The sequence below is a fragment of the Chenopodium album genome, chromosome 23, assembly GCF_948465745.1.
Source record: "Chenopodium album chromosome 23, dcCheAlbu1.1, whole genome shotgun sequence".
In the NCBI taxonomy this organism is placed as follows: Eukaryota; Viridiplantae; Streptophyta; class Magnoliopsida; order Caryophyllales; family Amaranthaceae; genus Chenopodium; species Chenopodium album.
Genome location: NC_137856.1, coordinates 38,299,393 through 38,317,345, shown reverse-complemented (window position 1 = coordinate 38,317,345; position 17,953 = coordinate 38,299,393). Strand labels below are relative to the sequence as shown.

Genomic DNA, 17,953 nt, shown 5'->3' with positions numbered 1-17,953 from the left:
ACTACACTATATAAATCTATACGCAGTTGGAACAGAACTCGAGACAGAAATGCAATTTAAAGGGACTAATACTGTAGTACAGTAGTAATGATAAGCGAACCTGACCTGCAGATGGTTCTATCTAGTGTTTAGAAATTCTGTATGAGTTGGTGCAAATGTACTTGAGCAGAATAATTAAGATAGACCTTCTGTGGAAGATTAAGGCAAGATAATTAAGATAATTTATCTGTTTAATGGCGATTAACTTACTGTATTAATCCAAGTTCTCAACAATATAAACAACTGAACACAATACTTGTATATCGGGCATGCTATTCTTTGTCCTGTAATTTATTTACAAGTGATTACTTAATTCTTCCTCATTATGTGATTGTTATTCTGTTTATTTGAGGCTCTTGAACTCAGAACTCGTATATTAATTTGTCTGCTAATTGTCATGCAGATTATTCCTGAACTTGGCAGAGGTTGCCTACTCAACCTGATGACTGATATGGTGCTCCTCCAACTTTTGAGCTAGCACAAGTTGTTTGTATTTTTTGACATCGATCTATTGTGAAGCCATTACTCTAATAATGAGCACTGCCGGAATTTCTTTCTCCTAATGGTGCTCATGAATGCAGGCCACTGTCCTCATGAGAAGTGTCTAGACTCAATACTCTGAACTATGAATGTGCAGCAATAAGTGACAGAACGATGAGCTACTCTTCCTCGTGGTGGAACCATGTCAACTCTCTTGCCAAATGCCAATGTAAACACTACATATTTCTTCAACTTATATGGATCTTTTCATTTTGATTTTGAAAGTAAAGCAGCTTAGGATGATCTTGTTCATGACAAACACGTGCATAAGTTTTGTGTCATTGAATTCCTACTTGTGTAGAAAATGCTCTTTTTTGGTAATTTGTTATGTAATTTCTGACATGGAGCCGTCCAGCTTGTATACTTCAATTTGTCTTAATTGTATGCTCTTGTATTAGTTTTACTTTGTATTTAAGTAGTTAAGCAAAGAATAATATTTAAACTTTTGCTCGAGGCATTCTTTGGAGCACCATCTCCATGACAGCAAGGGAATTGTATTTGTGCTCAGTTCTGTAAGTTGAAATGTACTCCGTAAGCAGCAACTGTGAAAAGATTTCCTACTTTCCTTTTCTTTTATTTTCAAATTTCAAGTCATAGTAAATATTCTAGGTTTCTAACTGTGGTAATCTTCAAATGTCTAAGCGCTCTTGAACTTTGATTATTAGAGCAGGAAATGTCATTCCCAATTTTATGTCATTGATAAGCAATTAAGCATAGTTATTCCACTAGCATAATTTAATAATGAATTATAAATATTCCCGATTTAACCCTAATTAATACGGAGGATATCAGTTGAGCAAGAAGCTTAGGTTTCCCCGACATGCTTGACTTTTCACGGTCTCCAAGACATGTTTTAAAACGTCTATATCTCTGTTTTTATATGTATAAAAATTATAATAACTTGATATTAATAAAATGTACAAACAAGGTAACAAATCCAATAACATTCCATATGAACATATAATCTCTTATAATTGATGGGAATTTATGATCAAGGTTTTCAAAGTTTGACCCAAATAAGCCAAATTGGAACTACATTTAGGATCAAATGGGGTAATATTAATCCCTTATTATGTTAATAGAAAGTCAAAGTGGACTCATCTTTTACTCCGTTTAAAAGAAATGTTAAAATATGTAGTATCAGTTTTTATGTACTATCCGTCTATTTATTTGCTCTATAAGTATTTCAATTATTTACGAAGTACGGAAAATTAATATTATGAAAGTATACATTATAACGAATCCAACCATTTATTATTCAATAACATTTGCTTTTTTATATATTATTAGTAAATTAATTTAGACAAAACAATCATATGAATAGTAAAAATAATTTTAAAAAAATCAAAGTGTAACACTTATTAAAACAGGAAAAAAGTAATATACGAAATACGTGGTAAACTTTTACAATAATTTTAACTTGTCTTACCATAACTAAAAAAATGTCCGCCATAATCAACTAATTTGTATGATATCACTAAGAAAAACATCCAATTAGGCTACCTATCTGCAATTTTTTTTTTTTTTTTTTTTTTTGGGTTCTTTTCAATTTTCAAGATCTCTAGCTCTCTACAATGTGCTCTCTCCTCCTGCTTCTGCAAACTCATACAAGAAATGTACTGAGGGAGTATTCTCATTCAATCTCCAAATTCTTTTATTCCGAGATTTTTCTTTTTTTCTACTCAAATTTTCCCACCTTTTTTCTCCACTTAATACCTCATGTCCCACAATTCCGTAGGTTTTTTATGCAAGGATTCAATTATTGTGTTAATTTGATAGTCTAATTGTGATGAATATACTTCAGTTCTGACAATAGTGGATTTCAATTATGAATTGTACTAATTAAATCAACAAAATTATGACAATTGGTATTTTCTCCTTTTCAATTTAATTTTCACTGTTGGTATCTTCTCTTCTTACATTTTAATTTTCTTTAATTCAATCAATTCTATTGTCTTTAAATTTTAATTTTTTTCGGTTTTTATTCACTATTATTTCTATTCTACAGGTTTCGTTAATCTGGGCAATTAGCTCCGGGTATAGATTATTCATGATTTGTAATTGTGAATGTTTATTTCACCATCTCTCTCTCTCTCACCAAACTCAGGTATATAATTACTTTTTTACAATTTTAATTGTTATTTACAACTTATTAAACATTAATTGCATTCGATTTTTTAATTTTTACAAAGTATAAATCTAGTTGCGAAACACTACAACTGCAATTGTGGTATAAACAAATACTTGTATGTTTACATGCTTGAAACAATTATTTTTGAAATTTGTGCTTGAATAGTAAGAAATTTGGTGTGAAATCCTAGTTTCATGGTAATTTAAACAAGCTTAAATTGAAATTGGGAATTGCTATTGAATGCTCAATGAAGAGCTACTTGGAGATGTGCTTGTAAAGATCAGTTTTTGAGTAAAAGAACCAATTTATGAGCTAGTTGTGTAAGATGCAACATGTTGAGGAATTTAGAAGCAAAGGTGTTTAATTTTATGCCAGAGTACCTGGTACTTTCTCTTAAAACACCTTTGTTTAGCTTTGGTGTCATTCTAGGTACATAGTTAAGAACCATGATCAAAATATTGTAGATATTAGCCCATTTTCTTCTGCTAAATTGTGTTGAAAATTATTGTTGCACTCCATACTGGAGAAGTTGAACCTGATACCATTGCAGGTTATGGAATTATAATACTATATTAGTCCATTATCTTTAATCCTAACCAATCAAGCTTTGTAGTGATTTTTTTAGCAATAACAATGCAGTACAGTTTGCTAAAAGACTAGGAAAACGCGTTACAAATGGCTTCATCATGGAGTATTCAGACAAATTTGCACTATTTAAGGCTAGAAATAAGTGTGAAGTGTGCTCTACATATTCCCATTTCCATTATAATATTTGGATGCCCACTAACCATTATTAATTTTAACTTATGTAGTCTTTGTTGACAAAATTTTTTGGGTATCCTAGAAGTGTTGTGTATTGATTCCCTTCCAATGCATGTGAGGTTTCCTAGAATTTGATGATACCCAATCCAATGCACGTGAGGTTACATGCGATCTGCTTATACCCTATTATATTATCACTCTCCAGTCTCCATTGTACACTCTCACACAATTACTGAAACACACATAATTGCAATACAGATTCAGACTAGAAACCAAAAAAAATGGAGATTTCAGGTACTACTCTTTCTGCTGTTCAATCTATTTTAGCTGCGCTGCAATGTCAAGAGCTGAAAGAGATCCGCTCAATGACCGACTACAAATCCCAACTTGATGACCTCCAACGCACTGTCGAAACCATAGATTCTGTGCTCCGTGATGCTGCTGAGATCAAGCAGGAGATCCTCTCACATCAAGAAAAACATTTTATCGACGAGCTCAAGGATGCTGTCTTTAAAGCTGATGATCTGTTGGATGAGTTTGTCACTCTCGCTCGCCAGAAACAACTGAAGGCTGATGGTAGAGTCTCCGAAAAAGTTCGGAGGTTCTTTTCGTTTTCCAACAACCCACTTACCGTTGCTTACAGAATGAATCGAGGGGTTATTAAGATCAAGAAAAAGTTAGATGCTATTGCTTATAACAAGCAGTTTAGCTTTAAGCATGATCCTCAGCCTATTAGGAACAGAAGGCCTGATACTTGCTCTTATGTGAATCAAGTCGATATCATTGGAAGAGGGGATGACTTGGAGAAGATCGTTGGAGTGTTGCTTGATCCTTCTATTGTTCAACGTGGCGACGTGTCTTTCCTTTCTGTTGTGGGTATTGGAGGGTTGGGAAAAACAGCACTTGCTCAGCTTGTGTTCAACGATCCAAGGGTTACAAATGCATTTTCGCGGAGAAATTGGACTTGTGTTGCTGATCAAGATCAGAAAGTGCTTGATATAAAACAAGTGCTTTGCAAGATTCTTGAACGCGAAGGTTTCACCTTGGAGCAGGCGCAAAGCCAACTTCGAGAGAAACTAGCAGGCGAGAGATACTTGCTTGTTTTAGATGATGTATGGACTGAGAAGCAAATTCAATGGCGTGAATTGGTAACATACTTGAGTGGAGGTCAAAAGGGAAGTTGGATCGTGGTGACTACACGCTCACATAAAACTGCAGAAATTGTAGGTGGTCAAGTGCATAAGCTACAAGGCTTATCCGAGGAAAATTCATGGAGCTTGTTTCAACAATCAGCTTTTACATCAAATCCTCCTGACGAGCTGGTCAAGATTGGCAGAAAGATTGTTGACAAATGTGCTGGAGTTCCGCTTGCTATAAAAGTGGTAGGGAGTTTCTTGTATGGTCAAGACAGGGGCAAGTGGAAGTTAGTTCAAGACACGGGATTAGCCAACATTAGGCAGAGTGACAATGACATTCTGCCCATATTGAAGTTGAGCTTTCATCATCTTGAAACTCCATTGAAGAGTTGCTTCGCTTATTGCGCACTGTTTCCGAAGGATTTAGAGATGGACACAGTGATGTTGAAAAGCCTTTGGATGGCACAAGGCTATGTTGTTCCATTGGATGAAGGTCAAAGTATAGAAGATGCTTGTGAGGAATATTTTTCGATTTTGTTGAGAAGATGTTTTTTTCAGGATATCAAGAAAAATGATTATGGTGAGATCACCTCATGTAAGATACATGATCTCATGCATGATATTGCTCTAGATGTCTCGGGGAAGGAGATTTTATGTGCAACATATACCATTGGAGGCAACCTAGACAAAAAAGTTCGCCATCTATTAGTTGAGAGACTTAAGACTATGAGGGAACGTGGCAATTACTCTTTGTTTGGTAAGTCTTGTATTCGTTCTTATCTTCATATTGATACTTATTTTGAAGAAGATACCCAGTTTCCGGTGGATGCAATAGTAACAAATTATAGGTTCCTAAGGGCATTGGATTTGAGCTCGTTAGGAATCAAAAGTTTGCCGGACAGCATAGGTGAATTGTTGCATTTGAGGTATTTAGATCTCTCAGATAATAAAGGTTTGCAAGTGTTTCCCAAGTCATTCACAAAACTCTATAATTTGCAGACCTTAAAGTTAAGGAGGTGTGAGAATTTGACAGAGTTGCCAAAAGATTTTAGTAGACTAGTTAAGCTCAGGCTCTTGGATGTAGAGTGGTGTAATAAACTTACATATATGCCTAAGGGCATAGGTAAGTTGAGTTGCCTTCATTGGCTAAGTGATTTTAAGGTGGGTGGAGGAGGGAGTAGTCCAAGTTGGAAACAATGGTTTGATAGCCTGGAAGACCTGAAGGCTCTTAATAAGCTCAACGGTAGGCTTGACATTAGCATCACGTGGCCTAAAAGGGATAAGAATATTGTCAAGGAAGATGGTGGATTATACATGAGAAATAAAGAACATCTGAATGCAATAAGGTTTGATTTCAAACATGAGGAGGGAGATGATGGAGGAAAGGATGAAGAATTAAGTTTGATGGAAGATATGCAGCCACATTCTAATCTAAAGCGTTTATCTGTGTGGGGTTACAATGGTGTAAAAATGCCAGGTTGGTTAACCCTTATTAAAAATATGGTTAGTCTTCAGGTTATTTGTTGTAGGGAGTTAGAGTACCTGCCATGCCTGGGAAACTTGCGTAATTTGAAATCCATCAAACTTCATGAATTAGAAAAGCTGGAGTACATAGGAGTAGATGATTCTTCATGGGCAAATTCCAATACAACGATGCCAAGCTGTGACAAGGAACTATCATTCTTTCCCTCCCTTGAAGAAGTTACCTTATGGAATCTGCCAAAGTTGAAAGGATGGACGAGAGGGGTAGTAGGCCAAGTGGACGACAGCAACAGTGGCAACAACCTCCAATCACAGCAATTACTACCATGTCTTTCCCAATTGCGTATATTGAGAATATACAAATGCCCGGAGCTGACATGCATTCCGTCATGTCCCGGTTTGCAATTCCTAGATTTAATAATTTTTAACCAAGGGCTGCAAATAATGAATAAGAAAAGAGATGAAGTTGCTCCAGCATCCTCCTCCGCATCTACATCCGGTTATGAGATTGTAAATCCCACATTACAGAGTCTTAACATAGACAACATGGCATGGCCAAATTCGCTGCCGTCAGGGTATCTTCATCGTGTTAGTAGCTTGAATGTATGGAAGGTCGAGGAGGAGGTGGATATGCCCAATTGGATGCAGTTCTTGCCCGCCCTCCAAACCCTATTTATTAACGACTGCAAAGAAATCCCAAAGTGGATGCCCAAACTCACTTCACTCAAATTACTTAGCCTTTGGGGCTGTTCAGAAAGCGTGAAGAGAAGATGCCAAAAGGATCCACCTGGAGAGGACTGGCCCTACATTCAACACATCCCCGACGTTAGATTACATGGTGAGTCTATCTCTTCCGCTTTGTGATTTTACTAAATTAATCAAATTCATGGAATATAATGCTTTCTTTCCTTCCTTCCCAGATTTATCTAATTAATCAAGGGCTATGTTCAAACATTAAATTGCAAAATTGAATTAGTTCCCAAAAAACATTGAATTAATTAGTTATTTTTGATGTTCAAACATTATATTGCAACATTGAAACTGCAATATAACCCTGAATGTTCATTATTTTACAAAAATTATGGGTTTAAATTGCAATTTCGAAATTGTAAATTGTAAATCTTTAATCTTGCTTCATTATTTAAATTTAGTTTTCAAGTTATTAAAATTTAACTGAGTTTTTAAAACCCCGTATTATATTACTTGATATGAAGAAATTAACGATTTTGTTTAATTATTTTTTCACTGTACTGCTGTATCCCCCCTTTTTTTTTTTGATCTAGATGTGCCCTTCTTCCCTGTAATCCTATTTATTTTTTTGATTTGATGTAATTCTTCTTGTTCAAAAATTAAAGGCTGATTAAATTTCAGTAATGAATTTTGGATGATTGATGATAGACACTTGTTCAAAAAGGTAGTATTGAATGCTCTGATGATAATCCAATGAGTGAAGTTGCTGTCATTTGATTCTTTTTAGCTGCTTTTGATTTACTACCTCCGGTTCAATTTACTCGCAACAAACGAATATTTTATGTCTCACAAATAATACCCCTTTGTTGCGAGTAAATTGAACCGGAGGTAGTATATCGATCAAGAACATATCTTAAAATTCTTAACCACGTTCATGCATGACAGCTGCAATACCATAATTTGCCTTGGATACATCCAAAAGGAGCATATACTTCAAATTATCTTAGCTGGAGGAATCAAGGTTCTCACCTCTCAACTAAGCTTGTCAGCTATGAATTTTAAGTCATTGTTGTTTTTCAATCAAGTTTCTGATTAATTGTTGTACATTCAGGAAATCTAGCTTTGTAGTTTCGGATGAACAGGCAGGTGCGCACTTCTACTATGCTGTATAAATATATGTGTATCTGGAACAGAACTTGAGATAAAAATGCAATTTTAAGGGACTAATATAGTAGTAGTGATATACTGATAAGCGAACTTGACCTGCAGTCTGCAGATGGTTCTATGTAGTGTTTAGAATTTCTGTATCCAGCTGGTGCAAATGTACTTGAGCAGATAATTAAGATATTGTGTGGTAGGTTAAGGCAAGATAATTAACTTACTGTATTAATGGTAATTATATCCAAGTTCTCAATAATATAAACATCTAAACACAATATATAATGGGCATGCTATTTTGTCTTGTAATAAATTTATGAGTACTTTATTCTTCCTCTTTTATGTCTTTTGGATTCTGTTTATTTGAGGCTCTTGAACTCGTATGTTAATTTGTTTGCTCATTATCATGCAGAATTCCAGAAACTTGGTGCATTTTGCATGCCTACTCGACCTGATAACTGATATGGTTCTTTAAAACCTTTGAGGTAGCACTAGTTGATTTTGATTTTTTGCCGTCTACTGTGAAGTCCATTACTCTAATGAGCACTGCTGGAATTCCTGCCTCCTAATTTTCAAGGCAAGGAGCTACAAGTGTTAAATCCTCTGAAGTTTTGGGCTCCTGGTGGCACCTGCCTGACTGCATTTGAATCGAAAAAGCCTTTAAACAAAGCTGATTTCTGCTCTTAATGCAACGTTTTTGTCTTACAGTTTCAAATAAGGTAAATTTCTGCACTAGAAATTTAGTAGGTTAAGTTTTGTGAACTTAATGCATGTAAAATTCATTAAATTATCTTTTCTAAATCCACTCAAATGATTTACTATGAACTTCTGATTATTACCTGCATTTAGTCATGGTGCTCATGAAATAATGGATGCAGGCCATTGTCCTCTTGAAAAGTGTCCAGACTCAATACTGAACTGTGAATGGGCAGCAATGAGTGACAGAAAGATGAGCTACTCTTCCTTATGGTGGAACCGTGGAACCTCTCTAGCCAAATGCCAATGTAAACACTACTTTTTTTTATTTTTTTATTATTTTTTATTTTTTCATTTTGATTTTGAAAAGCAGCTTAGGATGGTCTGTTCTTGACAAACACTTGCATAAATTATGTGTAATTGAATTCCTACTTGTGTAGAAAATGCTCTTTTTTATATATTTTTTTATATACTTCAATTTCGTCTTTGAAGTATTTTTTTGTATATATATATATATATATATATATATATATATATATATATATATATATATATATATATACTTCGTATATGAACTTTTGCTTGAGACATTCTGTTGGAGGACCAACTGTATTGGTAGTAATTGTATTTATGAACAATTAAGAAATTTGAAATGATTTTAGAGGATGCAAGTTATATCCTACTTTCCATTTCTATTATGACCAAGTACAAATTCTGTGTATCTTCAAAATTCTGGAGAAATTTTCTGAATGCTGATGAACTTAGAATATTTGAGTAAGAATTGGACTGACCTGACTGTATTGCTGTCAAATGGAATTGGCCATAACAAAATTGATGCATCACAACAACTGAATAAGGTGACGAATTGAAATCCGAATCTCCGGTGAACTACAAATTGCTAGATTCACTTTCATGAGTCGTGACATGTATGATCTCTTAACTAAATATATCTAGGTAATAGCTAAATATAATGATAAAAGGATTCTTCAGATGGTTCTAATTTTTAGAAATTCTGTATAAGTTGGTGCAAATGTACTTTAGGCATTTAGCTGATACTACAGGATGTTCTGTGGTAGATTAAATTAGACTGAAAAAGGCGATCCTTTATGGCCTCCTTTGTATAATCATGGGCCAGCAAATAATTTCATCTCATGTGATATAATCATATAATCCATGAGGGCCTTGCAGCTGCTTATGTTTTAGTCATGGGTTTGTGGATCACATTTTACAAGGAAGGTTGGTTACATTACATGAGTTACTTGCAATAATTACATGAACTTGGCGCAGGTTGCCTATTGATATGTGGTGTTCCTAAAACTTTTGAGCTACCACAAGTTGTTTGTCATTTTTGTCTAAAAATTGAGTTTCAGACTTCAGATAAGGTAAATTTCTGCATTAGAAAGTTAGTAGGTAAATTTTTGTGAACTTCATGCATTGTAATATAAGTTTGACCGGCACGAACCATTGAATTTGTTAAAATTTTGTGTAAATTTGGTTTGTTAGAGAGTTATAAAATTAAACGGAATAAAAAAAATGTTGGGTAAATAGTTTATGTACAAGTAAGAGATATGAGAAGAGAAAGATTAAGAGAATGTGATTGGGTTAGACTAATACCATGTAAGGTGAGATATCCGACTAATAGAGTAGTATCATAAAATAGTGTACACTGTAGAATATTTCATTTCAGCAATTATTGCTACTATAAAAACAACTTATTAAAAATGTATTACAATTAAAAAAAAAAAAAAGTATTTTCACCCAAAACAACTTAAACCAAACATAATTTTTAGAGGGTTAGACAATGAATATGAATTATAAACAAAATAGAGGATTCAATTTACTCAAGAAATTGAAAAGAGTTCGTGTAGCCGTGTACCCACAGACCACAACGCCTCAAGTCTGCAACAATATGCAAATAATTTCCTTAATTTTCCCCAATTCATTTAATGTACTTATGTACTCATGAAGATTATGATGAAGGAGCAGTGTCTAATGCCGTCAAAGATTATGATTTGCCTTTATTGTGTCCTCAGATTAACATTGATGGAGGTTAGATTCATATTTTCCTAATTCTTTCTTTCTAAATTATCTCATATTTCCCTTTAATTTTCTTTTTCTTGTTATTGTTATTACAAAGAATTGGGTATTATTATTTTTATAAATTAAAGTATGGAGTACCTGTTTTGCGTATAGATTAAAGCATACTGTTTAGATATTCCACCGAACAATTACAAAGACAGTAACTTTAATTTGTAATTAGTCTTCAAACAAACGAATTTTGTTAAAGTGGTAATAATTGACAAGGGAAACATCTAAGAAAGAAACAAGCAAGTTCAAGGAAATTGGAATATAACTTTTACTGATTGTTGTATGAAATATGCAATGAGTACTTTTGCTTTTTAAAGTTTTGTATTGAATACTTTGAAACATCTTTAATTGACTTATACCCTTTGTCTTTACAGTTGGTAATTGCTAACTAGCATTACATTGTAATCGTAATCGTAATCGTATTGTAATTTTGTGTACTTCATTAGCTAATCACCATTCATTCATTCATTCATTCCAAACACCATTGTGATTGTGTTGTATCGAATAATGGATATCGTAGGCACGGCCCTATCTGCTGCTCAAACACTGTTTGCAGCACTGCAATGCTCGCAGCTCAAAGAGATTCTCTCAAGCTCCAAATCACAACTTGGAGTTGATGAGCTTCAACGCAGTATTGAAGCCATCACTGCTGTGCTCTGTGATGCAGAGAATAAGCAGGAGTTATCCCATCAAGAAAAGGTTCAGATTGAGGAGCTCAAGGATGCAGTCTTTGAAGCCGATGATCTGTTGGATGAATTTGCTACTCTGGCTCAGCAGAAGCAACTCCTGGAGGCTGATGGTAGAGTATCTGAAAAAGTTCGTCGCTTCTTTTCTGATTCCAACCCACTAGTAGTTGCTTACAGGATGTCTCATGGGGTTAAGGAGATCAAGATGAAGTTGGATGCTATTGCTTTAAACACTCGTTTTTACTTTAAGCATGATCCTGAACCTATCAGGAAGAGAAGGCTTGAGACCTGTTCTTATGTGGATGCGGCTGAAATCATTGGAAGAGAGGATGACTTGGAGAAAATTGTTAGTATGCTTTTTGCTTCTGATGTTCAGGGTGATGTTAGTTTCCTTTCTATTGTGGGAATTGGAGGGTTGGGCAAAACTACTCTAGCCCAACTTGTGTTTAATGATCCAAGGGTAATAACTGCATTTCCATTGAGGTTATGGACTTGTGTCTCTGATGAAGTACAGAAACAGTTGGACATTGCTGGGATTCTTCAAAAGATTTTGGCATTAGTCACTGGCCAAAAGCACGAGGGTACCGCCATGGATCAAGTGCAAAGCCAACTTCGAGAACAACTAGCAAGCCAAAGATTCTTGCTTGTTTTAGACGATGTATGGACTGAGAGTCGTGATCAATGGTGTGAACTGGTAAAATATTTGATTGGAGGTCAAAAGGGAAGTTGGATTGTGGTAACTACACGCTCGCAGAAAACTGCAACTGTTATAGGTGGTGGTCAAATGTATGAGCTACAAGGCTTGTCAAAGGAAAATTCATGGCACTTGTTTGAAAGGACAGCCTTTGGACCAGATAAGTACAACCCCCCTGATAACTTGGTTGAGATTGGGCTAGAGATTGTTGATAAATGTGCTCAAGTTCCTCTTGCAATAAAAATTGTAGGAAGTCTTTTGTATGGTCAAGACGCGAATAAGTGGCAATCAGTTCAGGAGATTGGATTAGCCAACATCAGGGAGAGTGAAAATGGCATTATCCCCATATTGAAGCTGAGCTTTCATCATCTTGAATCTCCATTAAAGAGCTGCTTCAGCTATTGTGCTTTGTTTCCGAAGGATTTTGTGTTTTGTAAGGAGGACTTGATAAGCCTATGGATGGCACAGGGTTTTATTGTTCCATTGGATGAAGGTCAAAGCATTGAGGATGCTGGCAAGGAATATTTTTCGATTTTGTTAAGGAGATGTTTCTTCCAAGACGTTAATAAAGATAAATCCGGTGAGATCACCTCATGTAAAATACATGATCTCATGCATGATATCGCTCAAAGTGTCTCAGGGAAGGAAGTCTATGTAACGGATACCATTAGTAGCAATCTAGATAAAAAAGTCCGTCATCTATCAGTTGCCTGTGTGGGGGAATATGGAAAATACTCTTGGGGTAAGACTCATATTCGTTCTCTTTTTGCTGGGTCTTATTTCAAAGAAGTTCATCCATATCCTGTGAAGGCATTAGAAGAGTCTCTAGCAAGTTGTAGGCGCCTAAGGGCATTGGAGCTGAGTGGGTCAAATATAAAAAGATTGCCCGACTCCATTGGTAAGCTGTTGCATTTGAGGTACTTAGATCTTTCTAACTCAAATTTGGTAGAGCTTCCTAAGTCTATTACTAAACTTTATAATCTACAAACCTTGATATTAGCTGGTTGTAAGAGTTTGAAAGAGTTGCCAAAAGATTTGAGCAGGCTGGTTAAGCTTAGGTTCTTGGATATACAAGAATGCGACAGGCTAGAATATATGCCTAAGGGCATGAGTAAATTGACTGGTCTTCAGAGGCTTAGTGATTTTGTAGTGGGCGGTAAAGGCAGTTGTTTAAGTTGGAAGCAATGGTTTTATGGGCTTGAGGACCTAAAGTCTCTCAGAAATCTCAAATATTTTCTACGAATATGCATCAGGTGGCCTGAAAATGCTGTGGAAGTTGTTAAAGATGACAGTAGAAGGGAAGGATTATACCTGAGTTGTATGAAACATCTTACTGCCATCGAATTTATTTTCACCTTTGATGAGGATTATGAGGAGGAGGAGGAGGAGGAGGAAGATTTCAGAGATAACTCGGAAGTTGATAGAAGAATGGATGAAGAGGCAATATTAAATTTAATGGAAGATCTCCAGCCACATTCAAATCTGAAGCTGTTAGATGTGTGGGGATACCATGGTGTGATATTGCCTGGTTGGGTTTCCCGCCTCACAAATCTTGAATTGCTTCATGTTGAATATTGTGAGGGGTTAAAATACTTGCCATGCTTGCGAAATTTGCCTCATTTGAAATCACTCAGTCTTTTTGATATGGTAAGTTTGGAGTACATAGAAGAAGAAAGTCTTTTATGTGTTGATTCCACTTTGTCTAGGCTGGGAAGTTATTCTGAAGAACAAGTATCATTCTTTCCTTCCCTTGAAAAACTTAGGCTATCCAATCTGCCGAAGTTGAAAGGATGGAGGAGAGGGGTGGAAGATAGCAGCAGTAACTCACAACTTATACCATGTCTTTCTGCACTGAAGACTTTAAAAATAAGGGGCTGCCCTGAGCTGACTTGTGTTCCTCTGTGTCCCTCAGCTGCAACTACTTCAAATCGTAATGTTTTTCCAGTTCCCAAATTAAGGAAGGTAGGAACAGACAATGTGAGATGGCTAAATTTGCTTCCTATGGAGGCTTTACAGTGTCTTGAGAGACTGAACATAGATGGTGACAATGAGGTGTTAAATCTGCCTGACCGGATGCAATTCTTGACTGACCTCAAAATCCTAGAAATCTTTAATTGCGGACAACTAAAAGCAATACCAAATTGGTTGCCCAAACTCACCTCTCTCAGGCAACTTGAGGTTTTCCGGTGTTCAGAAAGTCTGGACAGAAGATTTCAATTAGATCCTCCAGGGGAGGATTGGTCTTACGTTCAACACATCCCCTTTATTTGCGTTGGAAGTAAGTCTTCTTTCCCTCAGATTTTTCCAGTTAACTAAATTTCCAATTGTTTTCATTGTTCTTTGATTTATACAATTAATGCATTTAGTGCCTCCGAATTTTTATGCCACAATAATTGCCTTTGTGATATATGGTGTAGTTTCGTCTCAGTGTTTTAATAATCTTACGTAACTTAAATATTGATGGTCATAGATACCCTCTCGAAGACCTTCAAAATGGAAGTAGGCACTGTATTATTAAACGGAGGAAGTAGAAGTACATCCCTTGTATGTCCAGACATTGATGCTCAGGCCTCAGGAGTTACCTATCCCGAAGGGGTGCACATTTCTTTCCTTGAATATATATATATATATATATATATATATATATATATATATATATATATATATATATATATACTTTTAAATGCTCTTTGATTTACTACTGTAGGATTTATTTCAATTTCTTTTCCATGCTTTCAATTTTCTTATTAAGAATTATGACCTTTTAATTATTAGTCTATTACTCATGTTAGCTATTGAATATTATTGAGCCTGAGTAGATTGTGAAAAAAAAAACAGTTGATCAAGAAAATTATATTTACAAGTTTGCAGATGATTGTCATTTATATTTGATATTGACTTAATGTTGTGTCATCTACCTCGCTACACTTTGTCTTGTAATTTATTTATGAGTGATTGCTTAACTTTTCCTCTCTTACGTGTTTCTTTTTGAGGCTATTGAACTCGTATATTAATTTGTCTGCTCATTATCATGCAGAATTCCTGAACTTGGTGCAGGTTGCCTACTCAACCTGATGACTGATATGGTGCTCCTCAAACTTTTGAGCTAGCACAAGTTGTTTGTGATTTTTTTCCATCTGTTGTGAAGTCCATTACTCCTATAACCACTGCTCCTGTCTCCTAATTTTCAAGGCAAGATAGCTACAACTGTCTGAACTAGTTTTTGGGTTACTTGCCTCATCCACCTGACTGCATTTGTTCAAATAACCGTTTAAACAAAGCTATTTCTGCTGTTCTGCTCTTAATGTAACATTTTCGTCCTAACTTTATTTTCAGGTATGGCAGATTCCTGCACTAAAAGTTAGTAGGCAAAGTTTTGTGAACTTGGTGCATGTAAAAACTCATCACCTTTTCCAAAACCGCTAAAAGTGCTTACTCTGGACCTAACTGCATTTTAGTTATGGTGCTCATGCTGCAGGCCATCGCCCTGGTGAAAAGTGTCCAGAGCTCAATACTCTGAATTGTGAATGGGCAATAACATGTGACAGAAGTCACTTAACGATGAGCTGCTCTTCCTCATGATGGAACCATGTCGACTCTCTTACCAAATGCCAATGTAATTTTAGATTCTTGCAAACTACTTATTTCTCTTTATTTTGATTTGATAGAAAAAACAGCTTAAGATGATGTTCTCAACAAACTCTTGCATAAATTATGTGTGGCTGAATTCCTACTTGTGTAGATATGCTCTTTATTATGATTTTCCATGTAATTCCTGATATAATGGTTCTGTCTGTCTTGTATAGTTCGATTTCTACTTTGTTGTATGCTCCTGTATTAGTGGTTTTTTGGTATATAAGTGCTTAAACAATGAAAAACTTTTAAACATTCCATGACAGCAGGGAAACTGTATTAGTGGCTGCAAGAGATATTTACTTTCAATTTTTACTATCGCCAAGTCACAGTAAGTATAAATTCTGTATCTTCAAATATCTGGAGATAGACTTTGTAAATGCTGATGAAATTAGAATATTAGAGCAGGAATTGGGGTGACCTGAATTGATTTCTGTCTAATGGAATAAATTATAACAAATTTGATGCATCAAAATAACAAAATGAGGTGACAAATTGACATCCAAATCTCCGGTGAACTGCAAGTTACAAGATTCGCTCTTGTGAGTCGTGACCTGTATGAGCTCTTAATTGAATGCTCAAGTAATGTAACATAAGAACAATACATGATTTTTCATATCAGTTGCCTGTACAATAAACAGTGATTTAAAATCACAAAATTATAATAAAAGGATTTTGCTTAGAAAGTTTTGATCACACAAGAAGGGCAGAATGCAGTGAATATGATATAAACTTGAAGAAACTCTCAAGATATATATAATGTGGGTCAGTGGGTGCAAATAATTATGTTAAGCAATCTGAGAAATAAGGACATTAGTGTATAGGCTAGATTGATGTATGCCTTGTCTAGCCAAGAACGCGACATAAGGTCGAGAACAGCTAATGACATATCAAAATGTTAAAGAAGTGCCATATAAGAGAGCATTTTTCATAATAAGGCACTTTGTTCTTGATTTCGATTTTTTGCCATCTATGGATCTGATTAGTGGTAATTAACTCCTGTGAATGGTAATTAAATCTAAATACTCAGCAATTTAAACACACTTACAGAAAGCAGGACAAATTTTCTGCAAGGTTTATACTTTAGAATGCAAGAAAATAATTAGGCATGCTACTTTGGAACAGGTAGAAAATATATGCAGCAGCTTATAAGTGGCCTTTGCATCAGGCCTTTTGGGCCAAAAACTAGCAAGCAGCGAGTTATTTGTTATGGGCTTTTGGATCAGAATTCGCTAATGAGGTAAGTTAAGTGTTTATGCATGTGTCTTTGCTTTATCAAGTGACACACAAGTTGTATAGCTCTTGATGTACGGAACATAAATCAATAATCCATAATTGAATCATCTTTATTTTACTGATAATGTATAAAGAGTAGTTTAGGTGAATAACAAAATTTTCATCCTTTACTAATTTAGATAAATTAAATGCTTCTCTATTATATGTCACATCATAACCTTTTAAACTCGTCGAAATTAAGATAGTCTTTAGTGAAATTCAAATAAAAGACATCATCATGAACAATAGATATGACATTAAATAATCTTTCCTAATTTGGCCTAATCTTCTTATTCTATACGATAACATCAACCTAAGGGAATAAGGAATCTTAACCCCATATCTAGTATTTCAGTCACATGTTTACTAATCAATTTTAACTATTAAACATGCATGAAGACTAGTCTTCTCGCAAAGCTAGAACAAGAAGACCAGTAAATTATATTCGTATCCTACAAAATTAGCATCTACTTTTTTTTTTTTTTTTTTTTGACTAAAAATTAGCATCTACTTAACTAACCTCAAATTAATAAAACGGCTAAAAGCAAAACTTGAACTAACTGTTTTTTGTAGCCGAAAGTATACTATTCAATATATGTGACCTTAGCTTGCTTAGACCTATCAAAATTATTTATAACCTAAAGTTTTTATGTATATTATGTAGCACTAATAGCTAGATACTTCACTGTTATACTTTTTGACTTTTAGAGAGCACTAATCATTTTATAGATTCCAATTAATTAGTGGAGATACCCTTAATGTAATTATTTTCCATTACTTTTTTCTAAAACTTTCATATATGTTGACTAATTTGCACCAAATAGTCCCTCCATTTTGCAACTTAAGAATCAAGATTTCAAATTATATTTTTTTTTAAAAAAAGAATAAAAAAATAAATACTAAAAAATTCCTCATACCTCTAACCTCAAAGTAATCGTTGTAG

At 34.9% G+C, this 17,953-nt stretch overlaps 2 protein-coding genes across 2 annotated transcripts; both read left to right on the top strand.

Annotated features, from left to right (window-relative positions):
- Positions 1 to 2,525: 2,525 nt before the first annotated feature.
- LOC145609080 (putative disease resistance protein RGA1) lies at positions 2,526 to 9,156 on the top strand. Its single transcript, XM_081664644.1, has 7 exons — positions 2,526 to 2,686; positions 3,731 to 6,928; positions 7,726 to 7,801; positions 7,892 to 7,926; positions 8,351 to 8,423; positions 8,516 to 8,657; positions 8,817 to 9,156. Exons 2-3 carry the CDS (start codon positions 3,754 to 3,756, stop codon positions 7,737 to 7,739), a joined length of 3,189 nt encoding a protein of 1,062 aa, XP_081520770.1. The 5' UTR covers positions 2,526 to 2,686; positions 3,731 to 3,753; the 3' UTR covers positions 7,740 to 7,801; positions 7,892 to 7,926; positions 8,351 to 8,423; positions 8,516 to 8,657; positions 8,817 to 9,156.
- Positions 9,157 to 10,374: 1,218 nt separating this feature from the next.
- LOC145608045 (disease resistance protein RGA2-like) lies at positions 10,375 to 15,874 on the top strand. Its single transcript, XM_081663648.1, has 4 exons — positions 10,375 to 14,380; positions 14,573 to 14,697; positions 15,140 to 15,294; positions 15,439 to 15,874. Exons 1-3 carry the CDS (start codon positions 11,230 to 11,232, stop codon positions 15,146 to 15,148), a joined length of 3,285 nt encoding a protein of 1,094 aa, XP_081519774.1. The 5' UTR covers positions 10,375 to 11,229; the 3' UTR covers positions 15,149 to 15,294; positions 15,439 to 15,874.
- Positions 15,875 to 17,953: the final 2,079 nt, after the last annotated feature.

Excerpts from the sequence above, each read along its gene's own strand:
- LOC145609080 (XM_081664644.1), top strand. The coding sequence starts at position 3,754 with ATGGAGATTTCAGGTACTACTCTTTCTGCTGTTCAATCTATTTTAGCT.
- LOC145608045 (XM_081663648.1), top strand. The coding sequence starts at position 11,230 with ATGGATATCGTAGGCACGGCCCTATCTGCTGCTCAAACACTGTTTGCA. Across the intron at positions 14,381-14,572 it reads CCCCTTTATTTGCGTTGGAA|ATACCCTCTCGAAGACCTTC; the intron begins GTAAGTCTTCTT and ends TGATGGTCATAG.